Source organism: Musa acuminata, chromosome BXJ1-5, assembly GCF_036884655.1.
Source record: "Musa acuminata AAA Group cultivar baxijiao chromosome BXJ1-5, Cavendish_Baxijiao_AAA, whole genome shotgun sequence".
Taxonomy (NCBI): domain Eukaryota; kingdom Viridiplantae; phylum Streptophyta; class Magnoliopsida; order Zingiberales; family Musaceae; genus Musa; species Musa acuminata.
In genome coordinates this window covers 5,614,480-5,631,139 of record NC_088331.1, presented here as the reverse complement: position 1 = coordinate 5,631,139, position 16,660 = coordinate 5,614,480, and the positions used below count along the sequence as shown (strand labels likewise).

General features: G+C 38.2%; 3 protein-coding genes across 3 annotated transcripts; 2 read left to right on the top strand and 1 right to left on the bottom strand.

Moving 5' to 3' along the window:
- The first annotated feature begins 2,889 nt into the window (after window positions 1-2,889).
- Window positions 2,890-7,785, top strand: LOC135673307 (leucine-rich repeat protein 1-like). Its single transcript, XM_065182172.1, has 6 exons — window positions 2,890-3,200; window positions 5,081-5,152; window positions 6,336-6,479; window positions 6,777-6,848; window positions 6,936-7,007; window positions 7,472-7,785. The coding sequence occupies exons 1-6, from the start codon at window positions 2,974-2,976 to the stop codon at window positions 7,539-7,541; spliced, it is 657 nt and encodes a 218-aa protein (XP_065038244.1). The 5' UTR covers window positions 2,890-2,973; the 3' UTR covers window positions 7,542-7,785.
- Window positions 7,786-8,838: 1,053 nt separating this feature from the next.
- LOC135673310 (calmodulin-1) lies at window positions 8,839-11,151 on the top strand. Its single transcript, XM_065182174.1, has 2 exons — window positions 8,839-9,049; window positions 10,546-11,151. The coding sequence occupies exons 1-2, from the start codon at window positions 8,974-8,976 to the stop codon at window positions 10,917-10,919; spliced, it is 450 nt and encodes a 149-aa protein (XP_065038246.1). The 5' UTR covers window positions 8,839-8,973; the 3' UTR covers window positions 10,920-11,151.
- Window positions 11,152-11,861: 710 nt separating this feature from the next.
- LOC135673306 (E3 ubiquitin protein ligase RIE1-like) lies at window positions 11,862-16,226 on the bottom strand. The gene is made up of 4 exons (XM_065182171.1): window positions 15,648-16,226; window positions 13,989-14,108; window positions 12,873-13,164; window positions 11,862-12,249 (listed from the first exon to the last, which is right to left on the bottom strand). The coding sequence occupies exons 1-4, from the start codon at window positions 16,115-16,117 to the stop codon at window positions 12,088-12,090; spliced, it is 1,044 nt and encodes a 347-aa protein (XP_065038243.1). The 5' UTR covers window positions 16,118-16,226; the 3' UTR covers window positions 11,862-12,087.
- Window positions 16,227-16,660: the final 434 nt, after the last annotated feature.

The window sequence follows — 16,660 nt, the reverse complement described above, 5'->3', positions numbered from 1 at the left end:
TGAAATTATATAGTCGATGCAAATATCTAGAACCACCCTGATAATAGATTGAACTATCAACTTTTTTTTTTCTATTTGCTCACTCTTTGCCTTGGTTAATCTTCCAGGCAAGTTGTGTTTCAGCTAAAAGAGCCAGTCAGAGATATACATATCTTGAAGTCATTCAGAGTATTGGGTTTCAGCAAGCTTGAAATGTTGCATAGTATGAATTCATGGAATTTGAATATTGTGGAAGATTCTATTCCACATATGACAAGTTGTTTTGATGATTAATTAGTTGTAGACATGTTCTGTGTACTTCACATGACCTTTCCCTTTCCACATGTGACCCACTGAACAGGAAGACAGGTTTAGATCTCTCTTGACTGACAAAAAGGAGGGGAAAAAATTAAAATAAGAAGAGGGATTTCAATCAAAGATTAGAACTTCTTGTCTGCTTTAGCCCCACAATCCTGATCCCATAATGCATTACACTGATCTAGATTGGTTCATGTGACACTGGATATTCATGCAAACATGCAGAGAACTTTAATTTATCAAGTCATCTAGGTCCATGTGAAGAGATCTAGATTTGTGTTCCTGAGTTGTTTGTTCAGAGAATCTTATTTGGAGTTATGCACTCAGCATTTGCAAGACAACAGGTCTTGATTGCAGACATGCTTGAAAGAACATAGACTAGTAGGGCTTAGACAATAACCATAGACTATTCATTCATGCATCCCTCTTTCCAAGTTGCTTTTTTGCATGGCACACAACAGATCCTCAGAAGTCAGAACTCATTGGTATATCCAATTCTTCTCAGCCACTATGCTTAGCTAAAAGAAAAGGCAACTCTTTTCCCCCCTTTCAAGAGCTTTTGAAATTGGAAAAGCAAAAGGGGAAATGACACTCCACATATGGGAGGTTGCAAGACAAAGGAAGCTTTGCAGAGAACATTTCCCTTCTTTTCTCCCAAGAGGCCGAGTGTGGGTCAGTGGTGTCGGAGCAGTGACTCAATCTGATCTAATTAGTCTCTTCAACAGAGAGGATGTGTAGCTCTCTCTCTCTCTCTCATTCATACAGAACAAGCTTGGATGGGAATGACAGGGGCAGGAATGGCCTTCTCAGAACTTGGGTTTATGCCTTCCATTTTGATAAAAGCTGGAATAGCTTGTTTGCCTCAAAGAACACCAGTGGATGAAGGTTCCAAAGACTATTAATGTCTGTTCTTTTAGCTGGAGTTAGGAGATCTATCTATATCATGCCAAGCCAAATTCTTGTGTGCTAGAGCTTGACTGATGTAGCACTTTGTCATACAAGTCAGAGATCTGGTATGGAGTACTGGTTTTGCGTGCATAGGAGTCTCTCTCATGGTGATTCTGAAGGAGTGAGTGGAATGAGGAAGAGGTGAAAGCATGTTGCAAGCAATCATTTTAGCCCTCAGCTCATGATGAATCATAGGTTGCTGCAGATTCTCATGCAAAGACTGGATACTGATGGAAAAGTGTGAGAACAAAAGGAAAAGCAATGGCCATGATTAGGTCACTGCTTTCAGCCCAAAGGGTCCTTTGCATCAAAGCTTTTTCTTTCACTAAAGATACCAAAAGTAAAGATGATCAGAATATCTCAAAGAATGTGTTTGTCGTGGTTGTAAGCTAATGATAACTATGGATTTGATGGCAGTAATGAAACATCAATGTTTGACCTCCTAACATGATCTCCTTCTTGCTGACATGAGATGGTGGAGGTTTCAGCAAATGTTTGCAACCCTGACAAATAAGGTTGTGGTCATGGCAGACTTTTCATCTTAACTCTCTCTCTCTCTCTCTTCTCTCTCTCTCTCTCTCTCTCTCTCTCTCCCTCTCTCTCTCTCTCTCTCTCTCTCTATATATATATATATATATATATAAGGTTGTGGTCATGGCAGACTCTTCAACTTATCTCTCTCTCTCTCTCTCTCTCTCTCTATATATATATATATATATATATATATATATATATATATATATATATATATATATATATATATATATATATATATATATATATATCAAAAATTAACTTAGAAAGATATGAGAGGTGTATAATTATAATATTAACTGAAATATTTAAATTTAATGATTTAGAATAAGGTTAATAGAACAAAACTAAGAATATATAAGTGATGTATAATAAGTAAGATATTTAATTAGTTACCTTTAGTATTTCAATTCGTATATATTCAAAAATTATATTGGGATCTACGATGTGAAATATTTAATTTCGTTTCTTCTCGCGCTTTCGATTTTATTGATAAAAATACCGTATGCGCTCAATGATAAATTGAAATAAGATAAAGTTAGCACGTTTTAATGACAAACCCTATGATATTTCTGTCAACAAAATCGACAACACGAGGGGAAATGAGATTAAATACTTTATTTTCATAAATATAAGAATATTAATATAATTTTTAAAAATATAAAGATCGAAATATTAAAAGTAATTAATTACAGGAATAGAAATAATATACAATCAGATCAATAAGTTAAGATGAATGCTTAATTAGAGCATCAACAATAACCTAATTTTTATTATCATATATCTTTTCAATATGTCACGAGCAATGAATCTCGGAAAAGTAACGGATAAAGAGCAAACCGACATATCCTGACGTCCATCCGTCTAACAAACCGCAATTTAAGATTTTGTTTACAGTGCATTTTGCAGGGGGAACTATCAAAGACCATCGAAGACCTCAGATAGACTTGTACAGCATGTTATCCGAAACCCACTGCATTCAGCGTAACCAAGTGCTCCCCTTTCACTATTGGACTGCTTCCATCTTTGTCTCACTATAAGGTAATAGTTTTATCTATACACAATCGGAGGAACAACTTAAGAGTTCTTTTCCACCAAATGCCGTCGTGTTCCGACCGAATCCCCACTTCGAAGAGAGCCGAAACCCTAACTCGATTTCGTGGGGAAGTGCGATCTTCGCTAGCGGAGGGCGTTATGGCTGTCGCCACTGACATCGCGGCCAGAACAGTATCGGTGTTCGCAGTGGTGGCTTTGCTTTCGCTGACTCTGGTGTCCTCCAACTCCGAGGGTGACGCACTCTACGCCCTGAGGAAGAGCCTCTCCGACCCAGGCAACGTGCTCGAGAGCTGGGATCCGACGCTTGTGAACCCTTGCACTTGGTTCCATATCACCTGTAATCAAGACAATCGCGTCACTCGCGTGTAGGCTTTCTTTTTCATAATTTCTTGGAATTTTGTGACAATATCTGGTTAGAGGGGTTTCGTAAGATTGGGTGGCATGGAAGGATAGAATTTTTCAATGACCTTCCCCTTGATTATTCATGCGCTTCGGTTGGTTTGCCTACCGATGTCATATTATTAATTGTTGTGATACAGAGGTTGTGGAATGTCTGGTGATGTCACGAGTTGTGGTGAAATATCGTAAATTGAGAACTTGCTGACGAGTATTGTGTCTTTGTTAGAAACGAAGATTTTTGGTTTGCAGGGGATTATTGGGAAGAAAGGGGTTTATATGGTGGGATTCTATTTTGATGGAAGTCTTTGGTAAAATGCTGGATTTTCTAAAGACAGTCCTTTGGTCATTTTTTTTCCTTTTCTTTCGTTTGGTCATGAGTAGTACTTAATAGATTGCTATGATATTGATTATATGAACTCTCTGGTAAAGTGAAGAGTCTGGGGAAAGTATCAAAGGTTGGCAATCTCTTAATGAGTGTTATCTCCTTTAATAGAAGAAGTGAAGGTCTTTTGACATGCTATAGTTAAGTTACTTTCTGGCATATGATTTCAGTGCCCAGTTGGTCTGGTTAGTCATTCCCAGACTTAACAGTAGTATCAGTGGTCGTACTATCAGAACATCAGTGACCAAGAAAATTAGCAAAACACTTTCTTTCTCTGATTGATTTCTTTATTGTGGTTCGGGTATTCCATGGTGGTGGTAGAGAGAACTGACCATATATTTTGAACTTTTTTACTTTCTGATGTATTGATAAAGATAAGAATGTTGATGTTTTTTTCCTTTTTTTCTGTTGGTACAACAGAAATCAGCTGATGTAGTGCACTTCACAGAATGTTTGTTTGCAAGGAAATGCAGTGTTGCATTTAAGGGATGTTTACTTCTAAATTTGTGAAAAAGAAATCTAGATACTGTAGGAAATTTGACAGTATGGTGAATTCATCTGCACTACAATGACACATTTATGTGTTGTTTTTATTGTATTTTGACTGGATGATAAAATTGACTTGGGAGCAATGAGTATGGATAGATAATGGAGGTCACATGATGCCTCAACTAATATAATAAAATGAGGGTAAATCAGCATCTTTTGTGTGGGTAATCAAGATTCTGGATTCAACAGAGTTGGTGCATGCTCATTGGAATCAAATAGCCTTTTATATGTTTTCATGATTGACTTTAATGCTTAAGAATGGTTAAGATAGGAAAGGAAAGGAGAGAGATTAATAACATGGTTTAAAGAATCCATAATAATACTTATGTAAATGCCCATTCCGAGATGACTCAACAACAAATGTAAATGCGTCTTTGACAGAGGGAACTTAGATGAGATATTTATTTGTAAATAATCTTTGTTTTTTGCTTTGTCATATATACATGTATGGCAATAGAGTTGGTTAACTTATACTGATTTTCTCCCTCTTATCTATTTCTAGTTGTATTTCTTGTACTAGTTCCATAGCAACTAGTCAGTGAAGTTGACGTGGAATATAATCAGAAACTTTGTGCTTATTTGATTCAGGCTATTATGGGGATTATAACCCATTCTTCATTCCTCTACTATGAAAAACACAAGTGTTTTGAGTTTTAAGGTGGTGGGATGTTGTTTATGTATGTCACATATTAGTAGACAGTGGACGCTATATGTTCTTCGGTTGACCATGAGTGTTTGACCAAGTTTTAAGCATCACATCTAGCACTTATATTCAAACATCAAGTTTTCAACTTTAGTTAGTCTTCGTTATTGCATTTTGTTATTTTTTTCCCTCTCCAAATTATTTGCTTGTCATTCTTCTTATCCAAACCAGTGAATTATTTGGCTTTTGTCATGCGATGTTGCTTTTTACAGGGACCTAGGCAATTCAAAGTTGTCTGGCCATCTCGTACCTGACATTGGACGTCTTGAGCATTTGCAATATCTGTAAGAATCCCTCATCATTTGTTGTGATCATTCTAGTTCATGTTCATGTGCCAGTTGTTCTTTTTTTTTTTTATGAACCAACAGTAACATTTAACCATCAACTGCCAAGTTACAAAAAGTCAAAAGATCACCCCATTGGCGAGAAATCCCACCTGTTCTTGCTGGATTGGCAAGCTTGTGGACAGTTTTTTATACTTGTGCTTGTCTATTCTGCTTGTTTTCTGCAGATGTTGACTAGGACAATGGATATCATGAATTATGATAATGTATTTTCTTTGAAGCTGCATTATTTTTTCATATCTAAGGATAATTATGAGGCCTTAACATTATATTTGAAATCTAACAATTGGAAATTCAATGGAGACAAGCTAATATATTTTATCTAGGCTTTTATATGACTTAGGCCACCATGACGGGAAAAGTCAATAACTATATGTTGGCATGACATGAGGTAGGCAGACATGCCATATTTCATTCGTATACCGGCTTAGAATGTATCGTATGTCATAAATTCTTGTTACAAAATTGGTTGATGTCGATAGGAACAAAAGAGGGATAGACTACGAAAGTAGTCTAATTGGGTAAGCTTAGGTTGGTCTAATTGGCTGATCAATTATTTGGGCATCCTACCAGTTGAATAAATAATCAGCTCAGAATATATAGATTTCGATTCAAGATTATTTTGGGAATAATCCAGCTCAGTTCATGCCTATTTTGACAATCCAAACTTGTTCAGGACTACTTTAACCTCTATAACAATTGCTTCTATGAAAGCTACTGCTAAACTTCTTTTTTTGTGTTGTGTGTGTGTGTGTGTGAGAGAGAGAGAGAGAGAGAGAGAAGGGGGGGGGGAGGGGAGGGGATTGGTTGGTGTTGTGTAGAGATTTCTTCTTTAAAAATCATTCTTGATTTTCAGCTGCAGATTACTGATCAACAGTACAAAAGTTTCCTGATTGATTTATATGTTAATCATGGCAAAATTCATTATCTGCAGTTTAGTTGATTTTACAGGTCTCGCAAACATAATTTTCCTTGATCTTATTCTTTCATTTTGAATTTTCAAAACATTTTTTTGATATTTCTGAATTTTTAGGTGTTGTATTTGTGGTTTTTTTAATTAGGCAAAATAGTACTTCTCAATACTAACCAAAGGTTTAATAGCTGTCGTGTGCCACTCATACAGGGAACTTTACAAAAACAATATTCAAGGAACCATACCAACTGAGTTTGGTAATCTGAAGAGTCTCATTAGCTTGGATTTGTATAATAACAACATCTCAGGGGTTATCCCGCCAGCATTAGGGAAGCTGAAGTCTCTAGTTTTCTTGTAAGTTATGAACAATTTTCAGCCTTTATTTATGCGAACAAAGGTGAGGTATTTTATTAAATCTATTACTGGTACCATTTATGGGGACATATTATACAGATGTTTTGGCAACTCAGTTTTATATTCATGACATAAGCGTTATGCTGGTTATTCTATATTAAAGCAGGAAAAAGATGTCTGTATCCTAGGTTTATAGCATCAATTTTCATATTTCTTTTCATCAATATTAAACTTTTCTCAATTTTGTTGGTATGAACTTTTTACCAAAGATAACTTATATCTTGTTTGCTTTTCTAGACGGTTAAATGATAATCATTTGACTGGTCAAATTCCAAGGGAACTTGTTGAAATTTCTAGCCTCAAAGTTGTGTAAGTGCTCAGTTTTGCTTTTGAGATGTTTTATTGTTAAAGGTATATTATGCTTTCTAATAATATTCTTTTTTCCTCTTCTGCCAGAGATGTATCAAACAACGATCTCTGTGGAACAATTCCCACTACTGGACCATTTGAACACATCCCTTTGAACAAGTACTTTCTCGCTCACATTACATCACTATTTTGTTTCTTACAAGCTTCTCCCCTTTAAACAGAGCTGGCACATGAAGATGAGAAAAACTTAAGAAATCTGAGAATAATTTTAAAAATCATATTGTGATTTATAATCACTTTAGTATCCATTGCTTACTTCACGAATGGCTCCAAAGTGGAGGTTGTAATAAATGTTTGGGGTTGACAACAGATGTAGGCCATTTCACTTGCCATATGGTCAGTTATTTTCTGTATGATCTCATCACAATCCATGTCACTTGAACCAGTTCTAGTAAAAGCAGCCTCGCCGGAGCTTGATGATTTTCCAAAGTTTATATATGAAATGCAATGATCATGTTTCACTTGTGATCTCAACTGCCCACGCTTTGCAATATCATAGTCGATATCCAGTTTTGCAGTTATTCTTATTCTTTTAACTGTAAAACTTGCCTCTTCTAATGCAGCTTTGAGAACAATCCACGCTTGGAAGGTCCAGAGTTGCAGGGACTTGCATCTTATGACACCAACTGCTGAAAGCCATCGGTGACATGAGTCGCAGCACCATCACCACTAGTTGTTGGATGTAATGTGCTATAAGAATAGGTTGTTGCATATATTGGACTTCTCTTTTAGGTTAAGACGTGGTTTGTTGCTGTGTGTCGATGTAGATAAGTGTATCAAGGATGACAACTTGTTCCCAATAAAAGTTGGGTCATGCTTGTGAGTGCAATCACATGATTTTGGTGCTTTCAAGTGGAAGTATGGATCTTTGCTGTTATGTTGTGCATGTCATATGTTTTGGAGAGCTATATCTATTTTAGTTGTAGTAATACCTTGACTTCAATTTAACATAAGGCCATCACAGATTGCTGATGTGTGATTTCCCTTAAACTGGTTTTTATTATTTTTAATAAGACGTATAATCACTCAAAGATCAATATTTTATTGAGCGTATTACAGAAAATGGATATCCAATATAGAAAACATTTCTTTGCAAATGGTAGATTTCGAGAGATCATGTGAAGGAAGCATGTCGACCGATCCAAGCATGGCGTTTGGCTTCCCACGCCACCTCGTTCTTTAACGGCTCAGATGCCACCTTTGTGTTGTCATCAACGGTCATGGATGGTCTTATTCCCAAACGGCAATGAGACGCTCTCTCAACGAGAGGAGGAAATGATAGACGACGTGGCACCGCTACCGTTGTTCAACGGATGGTTATCCACCCCTTCTCCGCGTTCGATCCGCGTCGAGGGTGAAACTATAATTTCACTCATCGGCACCCAAATAAAGGAAGATTCCAGAAATAGACGCGGTAACTGCGGGTCAACTATTGGCGTCTCATAAATTTACGGAACAACCCCTGAGGCCTCTCTAAATGACCAGTTTACCCTTGTTGTTGATTCGCAGCACCATATCGACCGCCTTGTTCCAAAGAGCCGCTCGATCGTAATCCGACGGTCTCAGAAATTAGTCGTTTAGCCTACGCATTCTCTTTCTGCTTACCTCACCTACAAATATACCGGTTTGCAGGTCACATGGGACCCAAACCTGGCGGGCCTCTTCGGCCATCGAAGAAACCGGTCTGGATTCGGGCCCACTATTTTAGACGGTCCCGATCACTTTCCGCTGCTGGTCCCAAATACACGGGGCCCAGGGTGAAGGGACCGCACGTTACTGGCACCTGGGTAGATTTGGGGGCAGACATGAGGCGAAAACTGTCATTTTATGTGTGCGGGAAAGCTATTTATGTAATTTTGTGGGATAAAGAAGGGTGTTGATGGAAAAGTAAAAGATAACGCCCCGTTATAAGAGACTTTACGGGGTGGAATCGATCACCGCGAAGTGAGAGGGCACAAAACGCTCGCGTCCTCTTCTTCGTCTCCCTTTCTTCTTCTAGTTGTTGTTCAAGGATCTCCAATCTCTCTCTCCATCCTTCTCTTGTAAGAACGATTGCAGAGGAGGCATGGCGGAGCAGCTCACCGACGATCAGATCGCCGAGTTCAAGGAGGCCTTCAGCCTGTTCGACAAGGACGGCGATGGTTAGATCCCCTCGATCGCATTTTCTACCACGTCTTCTTAATTCGTAGATCCTGTTGGTCAAGCGTTGAAGGATTTCATTTGCTTTCACCGTACTGTGTCTTCTAAGATAGGTTTTTGATCGTCGAAGAGGTTTTTTTGGAAGCAGATAATCGACCCGCCCTGAAACATGAATCAGATATCTTTATGAATCGTTGTCTCGATTTTTCTTATTTACGCTGTGAAGGTTGTTGACTTCAGATCTGAGTAAACCGCTGAGGTTTTGTCTTCGCCCCTTTAGCTTGAGCATCAGGTTTGATTCGGTGAAATTATCATACATGTAGTGGTTGTTCACTTGTGTTAAGAGACCTTTAACGTCTGATATCCTTGGGATCTTGTTCCAACTCCCAATCCTCTTCATCATCTTGGGACGTCAGTGACAACCAGGATTCATAGTGCATGTATAAATCCTCTTTTGAGATTTATCCGTGTCAAAGGCTTGTTAATGTAGAACAAGAAATTTTGCATCTTCTCCTACATTACATATGAGTGTGTATTCTTTAATGAGGATCTTGATTCCCGTCTCCACACATTTGACCTTCTATTTCCATGATGAGTCTATATTGTGATGATTCAAACATAAAGTGGGATTGTTGTGGTGTACTTTCAGCCATAGCTTTATGGGAGTACAACATTCTCAAGGTGGTCATTGCTTTCCCACATAAGTTGGATGCAAGATGGATGGGATTATTAATTGGAATGGCAATAGTTTGTCAGACAAGTTAATGTGGGACAAGCTAGTTACTTTCTTTTAGTTCGATAAGCAACTTTGACTATATCAACATCAAATGATCCCACAAAAACTGTGTTCATTCCCTCGAGCTTTAAGAGTGTTAATTACTTTGCAATAACGAATCGTTAATAGATTGATTCATTTACTTTTTCTAGCCCTTTTTCTTAAAGATATCAACTAAGTAGCTAACCATTCAAGAAATTACACCACCAAAAATGCCTCTTGGTATACATCCTTGGAGCAACCTACTTATGGGGTTCCATCTATGTTGGAGTCTGGGAATGATCAATATGTCCAGCATTAGCCTTGGAAATAGAAAGGCTATTTTCGTGGCTTAGACTTTTGGTCACTTAGGTTGTGAAGGATCATCCTTGTCATAAAGCTAAGGCTTTACCGTGTCACTTGGCATATTATATGTAGCATAAGTAAAATGATTCTAAGTAATCAATAGTTTTGCCTTGTCAAGATATGGACATTGGCAATTTACTGAAGCAGCTATTCAGGATGCTGCTTGAACGTTATTCTTCAGAGTGCGGCACGGTAACACATAGTGTAACTATATATCTACATTGAGTAGCCCCTATTTCTACATGTTATTCTTATTGGCTTAGTAGAAATTGTTTGCATAGAGATGATGGCTATAGCTATAACTGAAACAGATAGGCCTTTTTGGATGGATCTTAGTGGTGTCATTGAAGTACATTTTTCCATCTTTAATTACAACAGGTTGCATCACGACAAAAGAGCTTGGAACTGTGATGCGTTCTCTGGGTCAGAACCCTACAGAAGCAGAGCTTCAAGACATGATAAACGAGGTTGACGCTGATGGCAACGGCACAATCGACTTCCCAGAGTTTCTTAACTTGATGGCTCGCAAGATGAAAGATACCGATTCAGAGGAGGAGCTCAAGGAGGCTTTCCGAGTGTTTGATAAGGACCAGAATGGCTTCATCTCTGCTGCAGAACTCCGTCATGTCATGACCAACCTCGGCGAGAAGCTCACCGATGAGGAAGTCGATGAAATGATTCGTGAAGCCGATGTTGATGGCGATGGCCAAATCAACTATGAGGAATTTGTTAAAGTCATGATGGCCAAGTGAACCCAGACGACAAAACAGAAAGTGAGAAAGGGAGGAAATCTAGCAGCGGATGAGTTATAAAATGTCACTCTAATTCCTCAGCCAGTAGTGTAGCTGCAAACACAAGCATCGGTGTCTTATATGTATGGGGTGGTTGTTCCCTATTGCATCTGTCTTACAGACCCTACTTGTTTTCTATCCGAGTGTTTGGTTTTGGTTCGGACTATCTTTAACACAGTTTTTTTCGGCATCACTTGTTCTGACTGATGGTTCTGGTGATCAAGTAGTTGCCTTTGGAACAGCTACCATCATCTCGGATTCTTGCTGATTGGACCGGTGCTGAGTTATCACTTGTTTCCCTTGAGCCATGTGAAACAGGTGAAAGTGCCGATTAACCGATCCTTGCACAAAAATTTCTATTTCGACCTCTTTGAATTGAGAACAGTTTACAGCTTTCGGTTTTCCCTAAAATGTATTAATGTCATTAGAACGCCTCTTGAAAATTCTATATTGTCCACTGATTCCTTCACTCGCAGTGATTGCATACGTGAAGGAATGCTAAAAAAATGGTTCCATTTATTTCCTCTCACGAGCTATGGATTGATGTAACATGTTGTTGTTCATTTGATAATCCTCATTAGAAAATCTTCTGCATATTGGATTAAAACTGCAAAGAAGGTTAGCTGCAATACTCATATATTTTGTTCATCGAGTATATGTATTCATCACAATCTGCTGAAACACTTCAATTCTGTGAACAATCTCTCTGTGGAGCAGTTTTATGGGATCAGAATTGACTCGTGACTTTCTCATCCTATGTGACTTCTCATAGACCTGATACCATGGGCTCCATAACTCGGGTTTGCAAGCAAACCCACATCATCCGAGAGTTCTTGCGATGGCTTCTTTGATATGTTAAAACATTATCTTAACAAGAATATCCACTTCAAAAATTTAGATCCATCCAGCTAAATTTCCATCTATTAAAAGAGAGAATCCAAGTGAACAAAAATCGAACACAAAGCTGTCTTGACATAGAATATACAAGGAAAATTTCAAACATAAGACAACTAAAGCTCCTGAATTTACATGGTATCCTCTCTACAGAGATCAATGGCCTTGGGAGAGCACGCGAGATTAGTCATATAGTAAGCTGCTAACCTGATGTTTGAAGCCATGTTTCTTCAAGCTACACAAGATCATCGCCTTCAAGTATGTTGTACTTGCAGAGAGGGCACGTGGCTTTGATCCTGAGCCACTTGACGATACAATCTGAATGGAAGTGATGGTTGCAGGGAAGTGAATGCAGCTCCACTCCATCTTCATACTGAGAAAGGCAAATGCAACATTCCTACAGAAGAAATTTTCATAAGAGGTCTTCAGCAATGCAGACATGTAGAAATTTTCAGTACCATAGCTAGCAAACATGCATTAGGCGACATGCAAAAGCAATCGTGACCTGTACAGAAGATGAAATAGTTTGCATACATCACGAAATACTGAGAAGTTACATAAAGATATCGAACGCAAGACATTGACTCCAGAATCCAGAGACTCTTTAATCGATTGACTAGTCGAAATTAACAAACTGTACCCTCGTACTTGTCCTGTTTTCAGCCAAAGCTTCAAATGGTAAACAGTTTTCTGGAAAAACAAAACTTTTATTTTAGTTGGTTATTTAGGTTGACCTGTGTTGCACAATTAAAGAGTTACTTATTTTGTGCCTTGTTGACTTGGCCAAAGCTCAGATGTAAGAAACTTTAACTAGCATAAACAAATTTTACTCGAGAAAAACCAATATGGCCAATGAATCTGATATTTCATGTTCTATAGTCCAAATAATCAAAGCACCCATGCCAAAGCCAGTTGTCTCTGGCAGTTTTATTCATAGCTTCTATGGAACAAGGAACTCAAAGCTTGACATAAAAGGGAAATAGTAACAAATAAATAAGGAAACTCAAGGGATCAAGTTACCGAATCCTCCGCAGGAAGGGCAAGGTCCACGAGGGAATTCTGCTCGTTTATTGTGATGGCAATTTGATGTTGGTTTTCTAGGTCAAGTTTATCTGGTTGATTGCCCTGACAGAACCGGAACTTGGGGAGAGTGCTGAGATCAGTATCCGAAGCACCTTCTTGGGCTGCAACAGCATGTAGAAATGCTATGATACATGGGAGGCAACAGCAGAGGGCTATACCGATTACACAGGCCAACATGATGCAAAACATTGCAAAGAACACATCGAATGCTAGAAACACCACTGTCAACCTGCATGTCATTTCAAGTGAAACATTAACAACTTATAATTTTGACTATCAAACATTGTGCAAGAAACTACTATTTATAATCAATTAAAAAGAAATTTTCGTACAATAAATGTAACATGCAAAGTGTTATGATCTGATTCAATAGGATTACTGACTCACTAACTTAGTTCGGAACAATGATCCAAAGTTTAAACCTAAATCAATGGTAATAGACCCATCTATCCCTATCAATTGTTTCGATACTACTCTACATCCTATGTGAGTAAATTTGGGGTGTCACAATTTGCCCAATTTAAGACTGGAACACCAGATCAACACATAGTCCCCACATGAGGGCATGGAAGGTCCAGCCTATGATGGCTCCATACCGTGATATGCATCTAATTCCATCCACGGAGTAGCCTTTTTCTTGCTTGGCCCTCACTATTCCCTTCTCAGATACCTTTCCTTTCAAAATTTTCATTAACCAATAATTTACAACAATATTCTACCTAAATATATGACTGGATTAATTTGTCATTCAGCTTTTCTGATGTTATTGAACTGGAAGCAGCCTAGAGGAAGTACCTTCAAGGTATATAATGGTACATATATCATCAGATAAAATTCATCACCTATTTCCAAATTTGATTTAGCTGAAACCATCAGTCTAAAATATAGTCATGGCAAATCAGCGATTCAAAACATGAAAGCATCTCCATGAATCTGAAAAGGAAAAGGACCGCCACAAAGATAGCTTTACCAATAATTCAGAAACAAAAAAAATCAAAATTTCAATGAAATATCAGATAAAAAGGGAAAGGATTCCCAGAATGACATATTTACCAATAGAGATGAGGTGCATCTTGTAGAAGTGCTTGGCCACCGACAACTATCCAATAGAACCCAAGCATCCACCACAGTAATGAAATCATTGCATTAAGGGACTCCAATTTCTTAACAGCCCTGGGAGGATGAAGTGTTAGCTTTACCAAAACAAACAACAAATCCACTGTAATTATGCATAGTCCAGATCTAAATGTATCTCTAATTATAAGAGAAAAGAGCACAAAACTTAGGTGTCTAATATCCATCTAAATGAATGTAGTTCATGTTATATTATGCTAGATGAGGGCATTGAGATATCTACGTATCCAAAATGGAGGTAAGCAACTTTTGTGTTAAACGACATGAGAAGAACTAAAAGCAAATAGCAAAACCGTAGATGACACACATCCAACAACCTAAAATCAGTAGAAGCACTCTCAAACTCTTAATGCACATTTATTATTTGTTTATTTTACTCCTAGTTCTCATTGAAACAATAGGATAAATTTACTACATCTCAAAATGGAAAAGAATCCTCTTCAAGTGAAATGTAACAGTTGAACACTTCCATATATACAAACCAATCTGGCACTAACCATCTAGAAGTTGGTTTCAAGTACCTCTCCAGTGTAAACTAGAGTGAAGTCCCTTCGGACTCGCAAGTTAAGCACTAAAAATGGAAAAAAATAATGCAGACTTCTCTAAAGAAAAGTCACATTTTAGTTTTCAAGATGAACACCTCTAGCCTAAGCTTACATTGCTGGTTATATAGCATCAGCTTTAGAAGACTGATTTCAGATTAGGCATAAAATTTGAAATCCCTGATGAAGCCTTCTTGCTTTGAATTGTGATTTATATTATCTATCTCTTGCAAAGAGGTAGCCAACTAGACATTTTGCAAAAGGAAACAAGTAGATTAGCTTCTTTTCTTCCCTCCCTCCTTCCCTTCATGTTCTGCTATGCTGTTCCATATTTTCCCCCAATCTTCTCATTTTAACCTCTTTGGTCACTCTGATATTTTCCTGCTAAATGATAGATCTATATGATGGTGCTACTTAGTGACCTAAATTTGCATATAACATTGTCAACATAAAGCAACATATTTCTAGGTCTTCAAGTTCAATATTATTTCCATTAATTCTGGAACTGAAAAATTAGTTGGAAATGATTCCAATAGCTTATGTTTTCTATTAGAAGTGTTGTATAACATTTACTAAGATTGATTAAACATCACATGATAATAAGACAACACTTTGATGCCAATGAAAATTGTCCCATGTTAGGATAGTAAATAACTACTGCTATTAACCGAACTCAAAAAACAAGAATAAGAGAAAGACAAATTTTTATACATGAGGAAAAATTCAACAACATCTTCTCCAGAATAATCAAAGGAAACCTCATAAGACCAGCTTAGATGCTCACACAATTTACGCATGAAAAATAGGTGAACAGCTTGAAATCAAACAATGGCATATTAAGCAGCCGTCTTTCTGATACATCTTTTAGAACAAAAAAAATCTATTTTCTATAGAAGCTAAAGAGCACCAAAATTGAGAGAAACTAAATCAATTTATTATAGAAAGCATTCCTTCCTAATTCCATCCAAGAAAAACAACTGTCGGGTGAATGATGGAGATCGAAAATAAGAACAAGAACATAGAAATCCGCACGAACCTGCTCTCCTCATCCTCGTCCTCTTCCACTTCAATCCACCTACTCCTCCTCCTCTCCCTCAGCCGGCGCCGCCTCCTATATTCGAAACAAACAAACCCCACATGAAGCAAGGACTGCAGAACGTACCCAAACACCCAAGCCCGAATCGGCGTCGCCGGCCGCTCCTTCCACGTCGATAGCAGAACCGCCACCGAGACCAACACGAACGCCGAATTCCACACCACATCGAGCGCCACGACCGGCCTGGAGTAGCCCCACCCGTGGTGGCGCTCCTCCAGCTGCACCACAGCTGCAGCCGCGGGCGGGGCCGAGCCCAGCAGCCGCCTGACGGTGGCCCTGCCGAGGAGCAGCGGAAGGTTCCAATTGACTCCGCGGGGGTGACGGTGGTGGTCGAGGGGGCCGGTGGGCCTCGAGGCATGTCCGGCGGTGCCGCTGCCTCCGCTCCTGCCAAAGGGGTCGGAATCCGCCATCGCAGGGCCGCCCGAAGGGAATGGGGTGGTCAATTTTGATGGTTTCTTATGGGGTTTAGGGAAGCAAATGGGGCTCCAAAATGCCACCTTTGTGCTCTCTTTTTCGGGTCTACAATAAGTATGGAAGAGCGGTTCGGAGCGCGCCTCGGAAAGTGACTATTACATGATAATAATAATAATAATAATAATTTTCAAAAATTTATCCATATATATATATATATATATATATCGATTGAAGCTTTATAATTTTCTGATATAAAATTAAAAGAATATAAATAATTTAAAGACCTTATAATTAATTTTATATATTAAAAATTTTAATTTTTTTCATAGAAAAATAAATTCTAATATCTTCCCCAAACTTGTCATTGGTGAATCCAGTAATACATTTTGACTTGAAAAAGTCAACCATCTCATTTAAATACTACATGTTGATCATCCACACCTACAACATCTTAATGATTGATTTTGTCAGGTAGATAAAATCCACCATATCTCAACCAAGCTTTAAATTAGTCTCGGCGTTCCTTGTGGTGTCAGGAG